Source organism: Blennius ocellaris, assembly GCF_963422515.1.
Source record: "Blennius ocellaris genome assembly, chromosome: 23".
Classification (NCBI taxonomy): Eukaryota; Metazoa; Chordata; class Actinopteri; order Blenniiformes; family Blenniidae; genus Blennius; species Blennius ocellaris.
In genome coordinates, this window is record NC_137672.1 from 2,752,420 (window position 1) to 2,773,635 (window position 21,216).

General features: G+C 44.8%; 1 protein-coding gene across 1 annotated transcript; it reads left to right on the forward strand.

Annotated features, from left to right (window-relative positions):
* Positions 1–2,457: 2,457 nt before the first annotated feature.
* Positions 2,458–12,563, forward strand: mllt3 (MLLT3 super elongation complex subunit; the record flags this gene model as incomplete). Its single annotated transcript, XM_080519340.1, has 8 exons — positions 2,458–2,476; positions 3,197–3,301; positions 5,923–6,005; positions 7,253–7,396; positions 8,007–8,045; positions 8,519–8,644; positions 10,156–10,722; positions 12,378–12,563. The coding sequence occupies 8 exons, from the start codon at positions 2,458–2,460 to the stop codon at positions 12,561–12,563; spliced, it is 1,269 nt and encodes a 422-aa protein (XP_080375466.1).
* Between the last annotated feature and the right edge of the window lie 8,653 nt (positions 12,564–21,216).

Consider the following 21,216-nt stretch of genomic DNA (forward strand, 5'->3'; position numbering starts at 1 on the left):
TGAACACATGAGACACTGAGTTGTTGTTGAAGTGAACACATGAGAACTGAGCTGTTGTTGAAGTGAACACATGAGAACTGAGCTGTTGTTGAAGTGAACACATGAGAACTGAGCTGTTGTTGAAGTGAACACATGAGAACTGAGTTGTTGTTGAAGTGAACACATGAGACACTGAGCTGCTGTTGAAGTGAACACATGAGAACTGAGCTGTTGTTGAAGTGAACACATGAGAACTGAGCTGTTGTTGAAGTGAACATATGAGAACTGAGCTGTTGTTGAAGTGAACACGAGAACTGAGCTGTTGTTGAAGTGAACACATGAGAACTGAGCTGTTGTTGAAGTGAACACATGAGAACTGAGCTGTTGTTGAAGTGAACACATGAGAACTGAGCTGTTGTTGAAGTGAACACGAGAACTGAGCTGTTGTTGAAGTGAACACATGAGAACTGAGCTGTTGTTGAAGTGAACACATGAGAACTGAGCTGTTGTTGAAGTGAACACATGAGAACTGAGCTGTTGTTGAAGTGAACACATGAGAACTGAGCTGTTGTTGAAGTGAACACGAGAACTGAGCTGTTGTTGAAGTGAACACATGAGAACTGAGCTGTTGTTGAAGTGAACACATGAGAACTGAGCTGTTGTTGAAGTGAACACATGAGAACTGAGCTGTTGTTGAAGTGAACACATGAGAACTGAGCTGTTGTTGAAGTGAACACGAGAACTGAGCTGTTGTTGAAGTGAACACATGAGAACTGAGCTGTTGTTGAAGTGAACACATGAGAACTGAGCTGTTGTTGAGGTGAACACATGAGAACTGAGCTGATGTTGAGGTGAACACATGAGAACTCAGTTGTTGTTGAAGTGAACACATGAGACAGAGTTGTTGTTGAAGTGAACACATGAGACACTGAGTTGTTGTTGAAGTGAACACATGAGACACTGAGTTGTTGTTGAAGTGAACACATGAGACACTGAGTTGTTGTTGAAGTGAACACATGAGAACTGAGTTGTTGTTGAAGTGAACACATGAGAACTGAGTTGTTGTTGAAGTGAACACATGAGAACTGAGTTGTTGTTGAAGTGAACACATGAGAACTGAGCTGTTGTTGAAGTGAACACATGAGAACTGAGCTGTTGTTGAAGTGAACACATGAGAACTGAGCTGTTGTTGAAGTGAACACATGAGACACTGAGTTGTTGTTGAAGTGAACACATGAGACACTGAGTTGTTGTTGAAGTGAACACATGAGAACTGAGTTGTTGTTGAAGTGAACACATGAGAACTGAGTTGTTGTTGAAGTGAACACATGAGAACTGAGTTGTTGTTGAAGTGAACACATGAGAACTGAGTTGTTGTTGAAGTGAACACATGAATCCAGGAGACGGTGGCCCTGCTGCAGTTTGCTCCCAGACATCCTCCGTTCACTGACGACCTCCACCCTTCTGAGTAACAGGCCCTGCCCGGTCCAACCCCCCCCCCCCCCCTAGCAGGGGTTAACTGCTAACAGTTAGCAGTTAGCTGTTAACTGCCAGTTTTTGGTTGGTTGAGAACTGAAAGGAACCTTCTCAGGTATACAGTGTGTTTTTTCTTCCCCATCTTGGTTGCATATATATATATATATATATATATATCGTATTTCCTAGTGGAATTACACTGATCTAATCTGATTTGATTTGATCAACTATTGTGTGTCAGAATGTACAAATATAGAATAATTCATTAAATGTACTTTTCTGTAAAAATGCTTTGAAGTTCAGTATTTTCTGGCTCAATTCTAATATTTAAATAAAGTTTTGCGGAGTTTTGAATTATTTTGTTACCAAAAGTTTTCCTCTGCTGGTTTCTCCTCTGCTGGTTTATGTTCTGCTGGTTTCTCCTCTGCTGGTTTCTCCTCTGCTGGTTTCTCCTCTGCTGGTTTCTGTTCTGCTGGTTTCTCCTCTGCTGGTTTCTGTTCTGCTGGTTTCTGTTCTGCTGGTTTCTCCTCTGCTGGTTTCTGTTCTGCTGGTTTCTCCTCTGCTGGTTTGTGTTCTGCTGGTTTCTCCTCTGCTGGTTTCTGTTCTGCTGGTTCATCCTATGCTGGTTTCTGTTCTGCTGATTTATCCTCTGCTGGTTTCTGTTCTGCTGGTTTCTGTTCTGCTGGTTTATCCTATGCTGGTTTCTCCTCTGCTGGTTTCTGTTCTGCTGGTTCATCCTATGCTGGTTTCTGTTCTGCTGATTTATCCTCTGCTGGTTTCTGTTCTGCTGGTTTCTGTTCTGCTGGTTTATCCTATGCTGGTTTCTGTTTTGCTGGTTTATCCTATGCTGGTTTCTCCTCTGCTGGTTTCTGTTCTGCTGGTTTCTGTTCTGTTGGTTCATCCTCTGCTGGTTTCTGTTCTGCTGGTTTCTGTTCTGCTAGTTCATCCTCTGCTGGTTCATCCTCTGCTGGTTTCTGTTCTGCTGGTTTCTGCTCTGACCAGATGTTGCTGGAGGAGTTGGGTAGTTGCAGTGTGAGGTGAGTCGCTGGTTGTAGAAAGCTGCTGGAGCCACTGTGGGACTCTGCTACGACAAGGATGGAGATAATGGGGCCGGGGGGGTTTGGAGTCTCTCTGGGAAAATGCTGGTCTCACCTGGAGGGGGGCGTGGCCTCACACCTATCCAGGTGAAGCTGCATCAGTCTTGGTGTAAACTGTAAAAAGTGCATTATGCTGTAGCTTTTTCACATTTAAAAGTCCAGTATTCTATAAAATTGCCACTCTGATGGTTTTCTTCCAGCCACAGCCTGAAGGACAAAGTCCACGTTCTCAGCGTCTCCTGCTACCTGTTCTGATTCTTCATCTTATAATGAGCTTATTCTGTATGATAGTAATCTTTGTAACATTTTAATCTCACTACATGTTAGTTAGGAAGCCATTATGAAATGAATCTTGCATATTATTAGACCTTTAAATAATAATGCTGTGATGAAACGAGGGACTGTTGACGTTACTGCTTCACTCAGTAACATCATAACGAGTGAGGCTTTTCAAAAAGTAGAAAGAAAGCAGCTCCAGGTTTGGAAACGCATCAGGAACAGGAGTTTTGCAGCGCAGCCACCTGTCCGGCCTCGTATGGAGCGTTGGCGTCCAACACAAACCTGGTGTTTCTTTGATCTGCTCTTTCATCTGGGAGGATTAGTCTCCGCCTCGCTGATCAGTGCTCTGTTGTTTGGGTGAGCAGAGTTCCTCCAGGACTGCAGCTTGTTTCAAGGGTCTGTGCTCAGTCAGCCACACTTCCTCCCCGCTGAGCTGCTCGTCACCACGACCTCGTATGACGACACATCAGGTCCCTATGGAGGCCGTGACACTGGCACTCTCTGAACACACTGGAGTGTGTCTGAACCACTCAACACTCCTAACAACTCCAGGAAAGCACACTAAACCCAGTCTAAACTCCGGGAAACTAGACTAAACCCAGTCTAAACTCCGGGAAACTAGACTAAACCCAGTCTATACTCCAGAAAACTAGACTAAACCCAGTCTAAACTCCAGGAAACTCGACAAAACCCAGTCTAAACTCCAGGAAACCAGGAACCAAACTCCAGGAAACAAAGCCCAGTCTAGACTCCAGGAAACCACACAAAGCCCAGTCTAAACTCCAGGAAACTAGACTAAACCCAGTCTAAACTCCAGGAAGCCAGACTAAACCCAGTCTACACTCCAGGAAACTAGACTAAAACCAGTCTACACTCCAGGAAACTAGACTAAACCCAGTCTAAACTCCAGGAAACCCCACAAAGCCCAGTCTAAACTCCAGAAAACTAGACTAAACCCAATCTAAACTCCAGAAAACCACACAAACCCAGTCTAAACTCCAGGAAACTAGACTAAACCCAGTCTAAACTCCAGGAAACCACACTAAACCCAGTCTAAACTTCAGGAAACTAGACTAAACCCAGTCTAAACTCCAGAAAACCACACAAACCCAGTCTAAACTCTGGGAAACCCCACAAAGCCCAGTCTAAACTCCAGGAAACTAGACTAAACCCAGTCTAAACTCCAGGAAACTAGACTAAAACCAGTCTACACTCCAGGAAACTAGACTAAACCCAGTCTAAACTCCAGGAAACCCCACAAAGCCCAGTCTAAACTCCAGGAAACTAGACTAAACCCACTCTAAACTCCAGGAAAGCACACATGCCCAGTCTAAACTCCAGGAAACTTCCCAGTCTATACTCCGGGAAACCACATAAACCCAGCCTAAACTTCAGGAAACTAGACTAAACCCAGTCTAAACTCCAGAAAACCACACAAACCCAGTCTAAACTCCGGGAAACCCCACAAAGCCCAGTCTAAACTCCAGGAAACTAGACTAAACCCAGTCTAAACTCCAGGAAACTATACTAAACCCAGTCTAAACTCCGGGAAACTAGACTAAACCTAGTCTAAACTCCAGAAAACTAGACTAAACCCAGTCTAAACTCCAGGAAACCACACAAAGCCCAGTCTAAACTCCAGGAAACTCGACTAAATCCAGTCTAAACTCCAGGAAACCACACAAAGCCCAGTCTAAACTCCAGGAAACTAGACTAAACCCAATCTAAACTCCAGGAAGCCAGACTAAACCCAGTCTACACTCCAGAAAACTAGACTAAACCCAGTCTAAACTCCAGGAAACCCCACAAAGCCCAGTCTAAACTCCAGAAAACCACGCTAAACCCAGTTTAAACTCCAGGAAGCCAGACTAAACCCATTATAAAGTCCTGGAAGCCAGACTAAACCCTGTCTAAACTCCAGGAAACTAGACTAAACCCAGTCTTGACTGACAGGCTGTTAGTCTACTGATCCTGAGTGTTGACTGACAGGCTGTTAGTCTACGGCTACTGTGTCCTCAGTGTTGACTGACAGGCTGTTAGTCTACTGATCCTGAGTGTTGACTGACAGGCTGTTAGTCAACTGTGCCCTCAGTGTTGACTGACAGGCTGTTAGTGTACTGTGCCCTCAGTGTTGACTGACAGGCTGTTAGTCTACTGATCCTCAGTGTTGACTGACAGGCTGTTAGTGTACCTGGCCCTCAGTGTTGACTGACAGGCTGTTAGTCTACTGATCCTCAGTGTTGACTGACAGGCTGTTAGTCTACTGTGCCCTCAGTGTTGACTGACAGGCTGTTAGTCTACTGTGCCCTCAGTGTTGACTGACAGGCTGTTAGTCTACTGATCCTCAGTGTTGACTGACAGGCTGTTAGTCTACTGTGCCCTCAGTGTTGACTGACAGGCTGTTAGTCTACTGTGCCCTCAGTGTTGACTGACAGGCTGTTAGTCTACTGTGCCCTCAGTGTTGACTGACAGGCTGTTAGTCCTCTGTGCCCTCAGTGTTGACTGACAGGCTCACCGTGATCAGGCTGTGAAGCACTCGAACCAGGGTCCCTGTGAACCGGCGTGACAGGGCCCAACACACTGTGACACTGAGTGGTGCTCCAGACCAAGAGATTCCTGCTGGGGGGTTCAGGGGTCCACAGGGAGAGTCTGCCAGCCAGGTGGAAGAGGAGCACCTGGGGTAGTGTGGAACCCCTGGGAGGCACTGTGGTGGTGGGGGGGGTTCAGGGGTCCACAGGGAGAGTCTGCCAGCCAGGTAGAAGAGGAGCACCTGGGGTTGTGTGGAACCCCTGGGGGGCGCTGTGGTGGGGGGGGGGGGGGGGGCAACCTGCTCCACAGTTAATGAGCTCTCAGGAGAACTGCTGCCTCCATCACACCTGGTGACTGTCGTCTCGCTTCGTCTCAACCTGAACAACTTGATGAACGATGTTCTCTCTCTCTCTCTCTCTCTCTCTCTCCCTCTCTCTCCCTCCCTCTCTCTCTCTCTCTCTCTCTCCCTCTCTCTCTCTCTCTCTCTCATCTCTCTCTCTCTCTCTCTCTCTTCTCTCTCTCTCTCTCTCTCTCTCTCTCTCTCTCCCTCCCTCTCTTCCAGTGTGTAAAGATCCACCATACAAAGTGGAGGAGTGTGGATACGCCGGGTTCATCCTGCCCATCGAAGTTTATTTCAAAAACAAGGTGTGGTTCCTGAGCTCTCTGCACCTTGCACCACCATGAAAACACAACAACATGGAGGACATGACCACCACCACCACCATCCAGCCCCCTCTCTTCTCCTTTACTCTGTTCTGTTTTCCTAAAGTATGTGTTTACATGGCGAGATTCTCAAAACCCACAAACACTGGAAACAATGTAGTTTTCATGTCGGTCCACTAGTTGGTGCTGCTGATAGTTTTAGTACTGAAAACACACACACACACACACACACACACACACACACACACACACACACACACACACACACACACACACACACACACACACACACACACACAGAGCACAGAACAATGAGTTCTAAACAATGACAATAGCAGAACACGAGACATTCTAGTGGACCAACGACCAAGTTGGGTCCCTGAGCCAGAACCTGCACCTCCACCATCCTCTGGTTGATCCTCTAGTTGATCCTCTGGTTGATCCTCTGGTTGATCCTCTGGTTGATCCTTTGGTTGATCCTCTAGTTGATCCTCTAGTTGATCTTCTGGTTTATCCTCCAGTTGATCTTCTAGTTGATCCTCTGGTTGATCCTCCAGTTGATCTTCTAGTTGATCTTCTGGTTGATCCTCTGGTTGATCTTCTGGTTTATCCTCCAGTTGATCTTCTAGTTGATCCTCTAGTTGATCCTCTGGTTGATCCTCTGGTTGATCCTCTAGTTGATCTTCTGGTTGATCCTCTGGTTGATCTTCTGGTTTATCCTCCAGTTGATCTTCTAGTTGATCCTCTGGTTGATCCTCTGGTTGATCTGGACAGAGGATCTCCTGACTTATTGTGACATGTGGACCTTGAGACAGCTGGTGTTGACGGTGTGACGTGTTGACGGTGTTGACGGTGTCACAGTGTGACGGTGTGATGGTGTTGACGGTGTTGACGGCGTGACGGCGCGACGGATTTGATGGTGTGACGGTGTTGACGGTGTGACGTGTGACGGTGTGATGTGTTGACGGTGTGACGGTGTTGATGGTGTGACGGTGTGATGTGTTGACGGTGTGATGGTGTTGACGTTGTGACGGTGTGACGGATTTGATGGTGTGACCGTGTGACGGTGTTGACGGTGTGACGTGTTGACGGTGTGACGTGTTGACGGTGTGACGGTGGTGATGGTGTGACGTGTTGACGGTGTTGACGGTGTGACGGTGTGATGAGGACTGAATGGTTCCTGAGTGTCTCTCTGATCCTGCTGATGAACTTTGGTTGTGTGATTTCAGGAGGAACCCAAGAAGGTTCGCTTTGACTACGACCTGTTCCTCCACCTGGACGGTCACCCGCCCGTCAACCACCTCCGCTGTGAGAAGCTCACCTTCAACAACCCCACCGAGGAATTCCGCAGGAAGCTCCTGAAAGCTGGAGGGGTATGGGGGGATGGGGGGGGGGGGGGGGGTCTCTCTACTTCTCATCATGTTCTGAGGAGCATCCTGCACCTCCTTGACTCCAGCTCAGTGCACCATGTCCCCCGACAGACACCATGTCCCCCATAACTCACCATGTCCATCATCAGACACCATGTCCACCATCAGAGACCATGTCTCCCGACAGACACCATGTCCCCCATCACTCACCATGTCCACCATCAGACACCATGTCCCCCGACAGACACCATGTCCCCCGACAGACACCATGTCCCCCATCACTCACCATGTCCACCATCAGACACCATGTCCACCATCAGAGACCATGTCTCCCAACATACACCATGTCCCCCATCACTCACCATGTCCACCATCAGACACCATGTCCCCCGACAGACACCATGTCCCCCATCACTCACCATGTCCACCATCAGACACCATGTCCACCCTCAGACACCATGTCCACCATCAGACACCATGTCCACCTTCAGACACCATGTCCACCATCATGATACCACAGACACACACAAACACACCAGAGAGGTTTCATTTTCTCAGTGTGTCTGTTGGTTCTGTACAGTCCGGCTGCTGATGATGTTATTTGCTTTCACAGCAGCGAGATCCTCAGAAACGAAGCTCGGAAGACTCAAAAGTAAGACTTTGGCCTGTTTGAGAGGCTTTTCTTCAAACTGTTCGCTGTGCTGATTCCTGTGTTTTATCTTCAGACCTGATGAATCCACCTGCATGTGTAGGACGGTTTAAAATTCAGTTCAGTTTTAGTTTAAAAGTTACGTGGATTTTCAAAAATGTTTTTACTGCTTCAATGTTCCTTTTGACTCATTTCTGTGGGGAATCTAAAGACCGGTTCAAATGCAGGTTTTCAGGTCTTTTATGGTGCTGAAGCTCCTTGCAGGGTTCCAGGGGTTAGCATTTAGCATTTTGCATTGTCCCTGCATCGTGTTAATAGACAAACATCCTCCAGGAACTTCCAAAGCAGCCTTTAAAGCTTCAATAAGTGAAGCCTTCATCCTTTTAATACCTCAAAGCTTGCGTGCTGATTCTACAGACGCTCCTGAGTTGACTAAAAGGAGTGAAACTTTTGACCTGATGCTTTTCCTCTCCCAGGTGATGGTGATGCAGGAGGGCTCCACGTCTCTGTTTGGACAGCACCTGAAGCTGCCCACGCTCCCCAACAGCTCGCTCACCTCCTTCTCCGACCCAAAGAAGAGCAAAAGCATCCACGGATTGAAGGTGAAGCCCCGGCAGACCTTGTACCTTTACATGTGGCCGATTGAGAGAGCTGGCAGAACAGCCATTCAACTATAAGAGTATTGTACTAAAGTGTGTGAAGTCAGTGTGAAGCAACGTGGTGTGATGTGTTCAGGACAGATTCACACAGCGGACGCCTTCACGGCTTCATTCACAACACTGCTTTCCAGTGATGTGCTGCATTCCAGCAGCACATCACTGGACTGTTGAGTAGAACCTCCTGGACACATTTAACTTTGAAGTATGAGTGAGTTTCTGGGTCTCATCTGGCCAAAAAAGATACAAATATAATGTAAATGCAGGATTAGAGATGTGGACGGACACTCAGTACTTTAACAATCTGTTTTCTGACAAGTCTGTCTGTTCTCAAAATGTTATCTTCTGAAACGTAGACTGAACTGTTGATTGTGAATCATCAGGACTGTCCCAGCAGCTGTTGTCCAATATTGTGAATCTTTGCAATGTGTCTTTTAAAACCTATCTGATAACCTGGCATATTCAGAGTCTCTGTGTTCTGGATGAGAGGATAGTCCGTTATATCACAAAATATCATCTCTCTGAAATTAAAGACCAATCAGATTATCCGTCCTTTCATCTTCTATACTGCTTCATCCTGTTCAGGCTTACAGGGTCGCCTGGACAGGTGAGGACAGGTGAGGACAGGGTCACCTGGACAGGTGAGGACAGGTGAGGACAGAGTCACTAGGACAGGTGAGGAGAGGGTCACCTGGACAGGTGAGGACAGGGTCACCTAGACAGGTAAGGACAGGGTCACCTGGACAGGTGAGGAGAGGGTCACCTGGACAGGTGAGGACAGGGTCACCTAGACAGGTAAGGACAGAGTCACTAGGACAGGTGAGGACAGGGTCACCTAGACAGGTAAGGACAGGGTCACCTGGACAGGTGAGGACAGGGTTACTAGGACAGGTGAGGACAGGGTCACCTGGACAGGTGAGGACAGGTGAGGACAGAGTCACTAGGACAGGTGAGGAGAGGGTCACCTGGACAGGTGAGGACAGGGTCACCTAGACAGGTAAGGACAGGGTCACCTGGACAGGTGAGGACAGGTGAGGACAGAGTCACCTGGACAGGTAAGGACAGGTGAGGACAGGGTTACTAGGACAGGTGAGCACAGGGTCACCTGGACAGGTAAGGACAGGGTTACTAGGACAGGTGAGGACAGAGTTACTAGGACAGGTGAGGACAGAGTCACCTGGACAGGTAAGGACAGGTGAGGACAGGGTTACTAGGGCAGGTGAGCACAGGGTCACCTGGACAGGTAAGGACAGGTGAGGACAGGGTTACTAGGACAGGTGAGGACAGGGTCACCTAGACAGGTAACGACAGGGTCACCTGGACAGGTGAGGACAGGGTTACTAGAACAGGTGAGGACAGGGTGACTGGGACAGGTGAGGACAGTCCTCTGGTTCCGATCTGTGGACCAGAACCTCCTGGTCCAGTCCTGGTCTAATCCGTGGCTCTGTGTGTGACAGGATGGTTCTACAGGTGGAGGGACGACTCACCTCACCACGGTCACCACCACCAGCACCAACAGCAGCAGCTTCTCCAAACTCCACAAACCTTCTAAGGACCACAAAGACAAGATTCCAAAAGATCCTAAAGAGTCCAAAAGTGCCTTCAGAGACTCCGGCTGGGAATCCAGCAAAGCCCCCAAAGAGCCCTCCAGGAAACCCAAAGAGAACCAGCCCCTTCCAGACGTCAGTCCCAAGCTGGGCTTCAAGGAGCCCAAGTGTTTGTCCAAGGAGCTCCGGCCTGACGCAGCGACCCACGGGTCCAACAAGCGTCTGTCCACGCCCGACGGAGACGACTACGTCAGCAGGAAACGGAAGAAGCTGTTTGTGGACTCGCTAGGAAAGCCTCCGTCAGATGGAGATGCTCATCATCTGGATCAAAAGCTGCTGAAGGAGCGATCACACCGGAGGAAGCTCCGTCCAGACGGCGAGGAGACGGACAGGAGGAAAGCTTCAACTCTCCCACTGCCTCAGCAGCTGCTGGACCCCAACGACTCGGACCTGGAGGACCAGTCCACCAAGTCAGAGGTGAGTACGGGAAGGGTGACGGCTTCAGTACTGTCTTTCATGGACCACTTTTCCACCAATACTGCTCAGCCCTACTCGCCTTGCCTCAGTCGTTCTCCATTATAATGTAGTACGACCACAGTGTGGGCGGAGTCATCACAGCTTTCCCCCATCGTGTACAAGTAACCCCCCCCGATATGATGCAGAGTGATCAGCTCAGATAATAAATTAGATAGTAAGTAATTGTATTTATTTAGTGATGATATTATGAAATGAGGATCGTTACGATGGTGCGTCACTGTCCGGTGTTTCGGTTTCACTGGTGCCCCAATTAACTGGTGACTTCTGCCACCATCTGCTCGCAGCTGCTGATGTTAAATCAAGACAAAGAAACGCTACGATACTTTAATGGAAATGAGGTTAAACGGCGTTCTCCAGGACAGCTATGGGTTCTGGTCATGGTTTTAACATCTGCTGTGAAAAGGAGCCGCTGGAGGAAGAAGGTCACCAGTTAACAGGGGAACCAGTTAATCCTAAACACTGGTGGTATTGTTGACCCCTTGACCAGCCCGGCCAATCACAATGGATACCTGGTCTCTGAGGCAGGCTCCAGACAAATGAACGAAAGAAAAAAATCCCTTTTTACTGTATCTATGTCATCCAATTCTTATTCTAACCATTTTGTATGATCACAGAATAAAAATCCAGTAATTTACTGAGTTTAGCACTAAACAGTTTACATCACAGTTACATCCTCATATCAAAGTTCCTCCCCTTGGACGATTTACTCATTCCATTAATTTCTTTTTCGGGAGGGTAGGGTACAGCAAAGCCCACCCAGGACCAACTCTGTCTCTGGTCCCACAACAGGAAGTAGTAAAAAGTAGGCGGGGCTGTGAACGACTCAGAGACTCAGTGAAGAACATGAAGCAGCCGTCAAGTCCTCTTGGGACTCAGGTTCAACTTTCTCATTGTGAACAGCAGCGTCCAGCTCCTGCTGAAGCTCCTCCTCCTGGTCCTGAGAGGAGGAGCTCCTGCTGAAGCTCCTCCTCCTGGTCCTGAGAGGAGGAGCTCCTGCTGAAGCTCCGCCTCCTGGTCCTGAGAGGAGGAGCTCCTCCTGGCCCTGAGAGAAGGAGCTCCTCCTGAAGCTCCTCCTCCTGGTCCTGAGAGGAGGAGCTCCTGCTGAAGCTCCGCCTCCTGGTCCAGAGAGGAGGAGCTCCTCCTGGTCCTGAGAGGAGGAGCTCCTGTTGAAGCTCCTCCTCCTGGTCCTGAGAGGAGGAGCTCCTGATCAAGCTCCTCCTGGTCCTGAGAGGAGGAGCTCCTGCTGAAGCTCCTCCTGGTCCTGAAAGGAGGAGCTTCAGCAGGAGCTCCTCCTCTCAGGACCAGGAGGAGGAGCTCCTGCTGAAGCTCCGCCTCCTGGTCCTGAGAGGAGGAGCTCCTGCTGAAGCTCCTCCTCCTGGTCCTGAGAGGAGCAACACATCACCGCAGTCTTTTAACGAGATGTACCTCATTAAAAGACTGCGGTGATGTTGTGTTGCTCCGACGTTTCAATAAACCAGTTAACAAATCAAGCAGTGACCAAAGCGGCGAATGTAAACAACAACGGAGGGTTACTGACGATGAAATAATTAAATATTGAGGGCAAGTCCAGAGTGTCAATCGTCACGACCAATCAGCAGCCGGCGCTCCTCCTCAGAGACCCGTACCTCAACAGAGGGGGAGCAGAAAGTCGAACCCGGCGATCGCGGGGTCTTTCTGTTCCATCCACAACTTTAAAGTCAGACCACGTGAAAACCCGCCCCGCCCTGCGACGCTCCTCGACAGGAAGTGTGATGGAGCTGCGCCATGTGTTCTTCCCCTAACCCTTCTTCATCAATGGGGGAAGGTCAGGGCAACACATTTTCACACGTTGCTTCATTGCATTGTCTCCAAGTTACAGGCTTTCCTGCAAGCAGTGTTTTCTCAGCAAGCTGCAGCCATGCAGTTCAACACTAAACCTTCACACTCGCACAAAAGAGTGGATTCAAACACTTGGCACAATAACTTTGCAACGCATCCACAGAAAACCATCAAACATGCAACAAATCAACACAGTAATCTTCCGGTGTGACTCCAGGACCTTGCGTGCATCTCTGTTTATTACCAGTGTTATTATTTATCAATGGGTCTCACATACATTACGACTCAAAACTAACCAAGTACAAACGGTAAATCCTTAAAACTCTAACCACGTTTATACAATTGTTGGAAATGCATCACAGATTCCCCAACCTGTGGGCTCAGGTTCTGACTCCTGAGCTCTAACAGGCGATCAAATCCCGATACAAGCATCTTGTGCATTACCTGACGCAACTACTAATCTAACCTGCGTCTACTGTATTTCTATGAAATATGTCACAGTGCGCCAAATTGAGGATCTGGTGTCCCCGATGTCCAGATCCGTACAAGCAATTACCAAACTCATGTGAACCACCATGAGAACACACTGTAGGGCAGCTGTGTCTGTAACATTTACTTGGATAAAGCACCACGTGCGTCATCTGACGCTACTACTGCTTCAGCACTTTGACTATAAAAACCTATACAAACTGCCATGGAGTTACAAAAAAAACCCTTCTATTAATGTCAATACATTTTGCTTAGGAGTAAGATGAACATTCCAGAAACTTTCCACAACAGGCCAGGATAAGTGTTGGTACCAAGCATGCTGGAATTTCCACCACCGCCAGCTGAGATTCACAGTCCAGTGTCGGAGGGTCACCGATTGTTAGATACATGTATTTCTATCTATTCTCTAGATTCTGCATGATCCTAACTGTGGCTGGATGAGGAAACTACAGATCTGAGATATTAAGAATTAAGACAATTATTTATTAGACAAAGACATTCTCACCTCTCTCCACTCAAAGAGGAGTGGAGAGAGAGGAGGAGAGGAGAGAGAGGAGAGAGAGGAGAGGGAGGAGAGGGAGGAGAGAAGAGAAAGAGGAGAGGGGAGAGAGGAGGAGGAGAAAGAGGAGAGAGAGGAGAAAGAGGAGAGGAGAGAGAGGGGAAAGAGGAGAGGGAGGAGAGAAGAGAAAGAGGAGAGGAGAGAGGGGGGAGAGGGGAGAGAGGAGGAAGAGGAGGAGAGAGGAGAGAGAGGAGGAAGAGGACGAGAGAGGAGAGAGAGGAGAAATAGGAGAGGAGGAAGAGGAGAGAGAGGAGAAAGAGGAGAGGAGAAAGAGGAGAGGAGAGAGGAGAAAGAGGAGAGGAGAGAGAGGAGGAGGAGAGAGGAGAAGGAGGAGGAGAGAGAGGAGGAGAGAGAGGAGAGAGAGGAGAGAGAGGAGAGAGGAGAAAGAGGAGAGGAGAGAGAAGTGGAGGAGAAAGAGGAGAGAGAGGAGAAAGAGGAGAGGAGAAAGAGGAGAGGAGAGAGAGGAGAAAGAGGAGAGGAGAGAGAGGAGGAGGAGGAGGAGAGAGAGGAGAAAGAGGAGAGGAGAGGAGAGAGAAGTGGAGGAGAAAGAGGAGAGAGAGGAGAAAGAGGAGAGGAGAAAGAGGAGAGGAGAAAGAGGAGAGGAGAGAGAGGAGAGGAGAAAGAGGAGAGGAGATAGAGGAGAAAGAGGACAGTAGAAAGAGGAGAGGAGAGAGAGCTCCTTTAATCTTGTCGCCACAGAAGAAATGTCCAACAGCCTCTGGCTTTCTTTCTTTAGTCTTTCTTTCTTTAGTCTTTCTTTCTTTTGTCTTTCTTTATTTCTTTAGTCTTTCTTTCTTTAGTCTTTCTTTCTTTTGTCTTTCTTTCTTTTGTCTTTCTTTATTTCTTTAGTCTTTCTTTCTTTCTTTAGTCTTTCTTTCTTTCTTTTGTCTTTCTTTCTTTCTTTGGTCTTTCTTTCTTTAGTCTTTCTTTCTTTCTTTAGTCTTTCTTTCTTTCTTTTGTCTTTCTTTCTGTCTTTCTTTTGTCTTTCTTTCTTTCTTTGGTCTTTCTTTAGTCTTACTTTCTTTAGTCTTTCTTTAGTCTTTCTTTCTTTTGTCTTTCTTTCTTTTGTCTTTCTTTCTTTTGTCTTTCTTTCTTTCTTTAGTCTTTCTTTCTTTTGTCTTTCTTTATTTCTTTAGTCTTTCTTTCTTTCTTTAGTCTTTCTTTCTTTCTTTTGTCTTTCTTTCTTTCTTTGGTCTTTCTTTCTTTAGTCTTTCTTTCTTTCTTTAGTCTTTCTTTCTTTCTTTTGTCTTTCTTTCTTTCTTTTGTCTTTCTTTAGTCTTACTTTCTTTAGTCTTTCTTTAGTCTTACTTTCTTTCTTTAGTCTTTCTTTCTTTAGTCTTTCTTTAGTCTTTCTTTCTTTAGTCTTTCTTTCTTTAGTCTTTCTTTCTTTCTTTTGTCTTTCTTTCTTTAGTCTTTCTTTCTTTAGTCTTTCTTTAGTCTTTCTTTCTTTAGTCTTTCTTTCTTTCTTTTGTCTTTCTTTCTTTCTTTTGTCTTTCTTTCTTTCTTTGGTCTTTCTTTAGTCTTTCTTTCTTTAGTCTTTCTTTCTTTTGTCTTTCTTTCTTTAGTCTTTCTTTCTTTAGTCTTTCTTTAGTCTTTCTTTCTTTTGTCTTTCTTTCTTTAGTCTTTCTTTCTTTCTTTTGTCTTTCTTTCTTTCTTTGGTCTTTCTTTAGTCTTACTTTCTTTAGTCTTTCTTTCTTTCTTTTGTCTTTCTTTCTTTCTTTTGTCTTTCTTTCTTTCTTTGGTCTTTCTTTAGTCTTACTTTCTTTAGTCTTTCTTTCTTTAGTCTTACTTTCTTTAGTCTTACTTTCTTTAGTCTTTCTTTCTTTAGTCTTTCTTTAGTCTTACTTTCTTTAGTCTTTCTTTCTTTAGTCTTTCTTTCTTTAGTCTTTCTTTCTTTCGTCTTTCTTACTTTCTTTAGTCTTTCTTTCTTTAGTCTTTCTTTCTTTTGTCTTTCTTTCTTTCTTTAGTCTTTCTTTCTTTTGTCTTTCTTTATTTCTTTAGTCTTTCTTTCTTTCTTTAGTCTTTCTTTCTTTCTTTTGTCTTTCTTTCTTTCTTTCTTTAGTCTTTCTTTCTTTCTTTTGTCTTTCTTTCTTTCTTTCTTTAGTCTTTCTTTAGTCTTTCTTTCTTTTGTCTTTCTTTATTTCTTTAGTCTTTCTTTCTTTAGTCTTTCTTTTGTCTTTCTTTCTTTTGTCTTTCTTTCTTTTGTCTTTCTTTATTTCTTTAGTCTTTCTTTCTTTTGTCTTTCTTTATTTCTTTAGTCTTTCTTTCTTTCTTTAGTCTTTCTTTCTTTCTTTTGTCTTTCTTTCTTTCTTTGGTCTTTCTTTCTTTAGTCTTTCTTTCTTTCTTTAGTCTTTCTTTCTTTCTTTCTTTCTTTCTTTCTTTCTTTCTTTGGTCTTTCTTTAGTCTTACTTTCTTTAGTCTTTCTTTCTTTAGTCTTTCTTTAGTCTTACTTTCTTTCTTTAGTCTTTCTTTCTTTAGTCTTTCTTTAGTCTTTCTTTAGTCTTTCTTTCTTTAGTCTTTCTTTCTTTAGTCTTTCTTTCTTTCTTTTGTCTTTCTTTCTTTAGTCTTTCTTTCTTTAGTCTTTCTTTAGTCTTTCTTTCTTTTGTCTTTCTTTCTTTAGTCTTTCTTTCTTTCTTTTGTCTTTCTTTCTTTCTTTGGTCTTTCTTTAGTCTTACTTTCTTTAGTCTTTCTTTCTTTTGTCTTTCTTTAGTCTTACTTTCTTTCTTTAGTCTTTCTTTCTTTAGTCTTTCTTTCTTTAGTCTTTCTTTAGTCTTACTTTCTTTAGTCTTTCTTTCTTTAGTCTTTCTTTCTTTAGTCTTTCTTTCTTTAGTCTTTCTTTCTTTAGTCTTTCTTTAGTCTTACTTTCTTTAGTCTTTCTTTCTTTAGTCTTTCTTTCTTTCGTCTTTCTTTCTTTAGTCTTTCTTTCTTTCGTCTTTCTTTCTTTTGTCTTTCTTTCTTTTGTCTTTCTTTATTTCTTTAGTCTTTCTTTCTTTTGTCTTTCTTTATTTCTTTAGTCTTTCTTTCTTTCTTTAGTCTTTCTTTCTTTCTTTTGTCTTTCTTTCTTTCTTTGGTCTTTCTTTCTTTAGTCTTTCTTTCTTTCTTTAGTCTTTCTTTCTTTTGTCTTTCTTTCTTTCTTTCTTTAGTCTTTCTTTAGTCTTTCTTTCTTTTGTCTTTCTTTAGTCTTACTTTCTTTAGTCTTTCTTTCTTTAGTCTTTCTTTCTTTAGTCTTTCTTTCTTTAGTCTTTCTTTAGTCTTACTTTCTTTAGTCTTTCTTTCTTTAGTCTTTCTTTCTTTTGTCTTTCTTACTTTCTTTAGTCTTTCTTTCTTTAGTCTTTCTTTAGTCTTACTTTCTTTCTTTAGTCTTTCTTTCTTTAGTCTTTCTTTAGTCTTTCTTTCTTTCTTTAGTCTTTCTTTCTTTAGTCTTTCTTTAGTCTTTCTTTCTTTCTTTAGTCTTTCTTTAGTCTTTCTTTCTTTCTTTAGTCTTTCTTTAGTCTTTCTTTCTTTAGTCTTTCTTTCTTTAGTCTTTCTTTCTTTAGTCTTTCTTTAGTCTTACTTTCTTTAGTCTTTCTTTCTTTCGTCTTTCTTACTTTCTTTAGCCTTTCTTTCTTTAGTCTTTCTTTAGTCTTACTTTCTTTCTTTAGTCTTTCTTTCTTTAGTCTTTCTTTAGTCTTTCTTTCTTTCTTTAGTCTTTCTTTCTTTCTTTAGTCTTTCTTTAGTCTTTCTTTCTTTCTTTAGTCTTTCTTTAGTCTTTCTTTCTTTCTTTAGTCTTTCTTTAGTCTTTCTTTCTTTAGTCTTTCTTTCTTTAGTCTTTCTTTCTTTAGTCTTTCTTTCTTTTGTCTTTCTTTCTTTTGTCTTTCTTTAGTCTTACTTTCTTTAGTCTTTCTTTCTTTAGTCTTACTTTCTTTAGTCTTTCTTTCTTTAGTCTTTCTTTCTTTTGTCTTTCTTTAGTCTTACTTTCTTTAGTCTTTCTTTCTTTCTTTAGTCTTTCTTTCTTTAGTCTTTCTTTAGTCTTACTTTCTTTAGTCTTTCTTTCTTTAGTCTTTCTTTCTTTAGTCTTTCTTTCTTTTGTCTTTCTTTAGTCTTACTTTCTTTAGTCTTTCTTTCTTTCTTTAGTCTTTCTTTCTTTAGTCTTTCTTTAGTCTTACTTTCTTTAGTCTTTCTTTCTTTAGTCTTTCTTTCTTTAGTCTTTCTTTCTTTAGTCTTTCTTTCTTTCGTCTTTCTTACTTTCTTTAGTCTTTCTTTCTTTAGTCTTTCTTTCTTTAGTCTTTCTTTCTTTTGTCTTTCTTTAGTCTTTCTTTCTTTAGTCTTTCTTTCTTTAGTCTTTCTTTCTTTCGTCTTTCTTACTTTCTTTAGTCTTTCTTTAGTCTTTCTTTCTTTAGTCTTTCTTTCTTTAGTCTTACTTTCTTTAGTCTTTCTTTAGTCTTTCTTTCTTTCGTCTTTCTTACTTTCTTTAGTCTTTCTTTCTTTAGTCTTTCTTTCTTTCGTCTTTCTTACTTTCTTTAGTCTTTCTTTCTTTAGTCTTTCTTTAGTCTTACTTTCTTTCTTTAGTCTTTCTTTCTTTAGTCTTTCTTACTTTCTTTAGTCTTTCTTTAGTCTTTCTTTCTTTCTTTAGTCTTTCTTTCTTTAGTCTTTCTTTAGTCTTACTTTCTTTCTTTAGTCTTTCTTTCTTTAGTCTTTCTTTCTTTAGTCTTTCTTTCTTAGTCTTTCTTTATTCGTTTAAGCTTCTCTTAACTGGACTCTTTTATCTTTTCTTCTTGTTTTAGTCTGTTGAACTTATCAGCAGCAGAACGTGGTAACACTGTCATTTTCCCATGGGGTGTGTGTGTGTGTGTGTGTGTGTGTGTGTGGGGGGGGGGGGGGGGGGGGGGGGGGGGGGGGGGGGGGGGGGGGGGGTCTGTAAAGGGGATGTGGGGTGAGAAATGCCAGGTGTTTAATTCTCCCCAAGCGAACTACCCCGGTGGTCAAGAAGCACTCATTTCTCATGTAACACACACACACACACACACACACACACACACACACACACACACACACACACACACACACACACACACACACACAGCGACATAGACAAACACTGGAGTACTCCAGTAGTACTGCAGTAACTGCAGCAGTACAGCTGTTGAATCTTCTTGTAGTTTCTTCTACTTCACAGTAGAAGCTGTTTGGTCCTGCTGGGATTCTACATGTGTTATTAAACTGTTATACACCAACTGACCTTTAGAGTACTGCACTGAACTGTGGGGAGTACTGGAGTACTGCACTGAACTGTGGGGAGTTTACTGGAGTACTGCACTGAACTGTGGGGAGTTTACTGGAGTACTGCACTGAACTGTGGGGAGTACTGGAGTACTGCACTGAACTGTGGGGAGTACTGGAGTACTGCACTGAACTGTGGGGAGTCCTGGAGTACTGGAGTACTGCACTGAACTGTGGGGAGTACTGGAGTACTGGAGTACTGCAGTGAACTGTGGGGGGTTTACTGCAGTACTGCACTGAACTGTGGGGAGTACTGGAGTACTGGAGTACTACAGTGAACTGTGGGGGTTTACTGCAGTACTGCACTGAACTGTGGGGAGTACTGGAGTACTTCAGTGAACTGTGGGGATTTTACTGCAGTACTGCAGTGAACTGTGGGGATTTTACTGCAGTACTGCACTGGACTGTGGGCAGTTTACTGGAGTACTGCACTGAACTGTGGGGAGTTTACTGGAGTACTGCAGTGAACTGTGGGGAGTACTGCAGTGAACTGTATGGAGTACTGCAGTGAACTGTGGGCCATTTACTGGAGTACTGCAGTGAACTGTGGGGAGTACTGCAGTACTGCAGTGAACTGTGGGGAGTACTGCAGTGAACTGTGGGGAGTTTACTGCAGTACTCTAGTAAACTGCCCACAGTTTACTGCAGTACTGCAGCAGAAGCAGTCCTGCTGTCTGGAGCTCCCTCTAGTGGAGGGATGAAGAACTCACCAGCACAGTTTACATGGGCGTGTCTAGACCCCCTGGGGCCCGGAGCACAAAGGACTATGGGGCCTCCCATTAGTTTAATGCAGTGGTTCTCAATTATTTTCTGTCATGCCCCCCCTGGAGGACAAAAATGTTTTCAGCCCCCCCCCCCCCCCCCGAATTGTACTACCATTGAGAACCTGATAATATTTATTTATTTATCTGTATAAACCATGTATGAGTTGCTGCACCAGCATTCTGCATACAATCGCCTGATTATCAAGATAAATTAATAAAATGAGCTGGAGGCCCTTTTTTATCGTTCAAGCATGAATAAACACACTAATACTGAAAGTTGCGCCCACCTCACGCCCCCCCTGACACCCCCACCACGCCCCCCCCAGGGGGGCTCGCCCCCCCATTTGAGAAGCACTGGTTTAATGTAACATTTAGGCTGTAACAGAAAAGGTATGGGGTATTATTACATTATCGTTGAATTCTAAATACAAATTAGCCACAGTGGAGACTAAACTGACAGCAGGACTGATGCTGGTCTCAGTTTTAGCATTTGACAACAAATACTTTATTGTGGGAGAAAATATCATTGGTAGCAAAGGACTAACGTGTGTGCCTATGAATGTATGAATGTACTTCACAGCCTTTGGCCAGCAGACTTCTAGTGTGAAAGCTAAGCTGCACTACTTCTTCAAGTAAAGCTGGTAAAATGGTGGAAATGAAGAATGAGTATTGTCAGTGTGTCACATTGTAATGTTTACAATCACAGTCTGATTCACTTCACTCACTTCAATGGGAACCTTCTGCTGTTTGGTGGCTTTAGAACAAACTGCTTTCAATGCGTCATTGCAGCATCCAAACCAGTTACATGAGTTTGTCACTGAAATTGACTGATGTCAGCTGTCGCTCGGGGCCCCCTTTAGCTAGGGCCCCTTTAGCTGGGGTCCCCTTTAGCTAGGGCCCCTTTAGCTAGGGCCCCTTTAGCTAGGGCCCCTTTAGCTGGGGTCCCCTTTAGCTAGGGCCCCTATAGCTGGGGTCCCCTTTAGCTAGGGCCCCTTTAGCTAGGGCCCCTTTAGCTGGGGTCCCCTTTAGCTAGGGCCCCTTTAGCTAGGGACCCTTTAGCTGGGGTCCCCTTTAGCTAGGGCCCCCTTTAGCTGGGGTCCCCTTTAGCTAGGGTCCCCCTTTAGCTAGGGCCCCTTTAGCTGGGGCCCCCTTTAGCTGGGGCCCCTTTAGCTAGGGTCCCCCTTTAGCTAGGGCCCCTTTAGCTGGGGCCCCCTTTAGCTGGGGCCCCTTTAGCTAGGGTCCCCCTTTAGCTAGGGCCCCTTTAGCTGGGGTCCCCTTTAGCTAGGGTCCCTTTAGCTAGGGCCCTTTTAGCTGGGTCCCCCTTTAGCTAGGGCCCCCTTTAGCTAGGGCCCCTTTAGCTGGGGTCCCCTTTAGCTAGGGCCCCTTTAGCTAGGGCCCCTTTAGCTGGGGTCCCCTGTAGCTAGGGTCCCCTTTAGCTAGGGCCCCTTTAGCTAGGGCCCCTTTAGCTGGGGTCCCCTTTAGCCACGGCCCCTTTAGCTAGGGTCCCTTTAGCTGGGGTCCCCTTTAGCCACGGCCCCTTTAGCT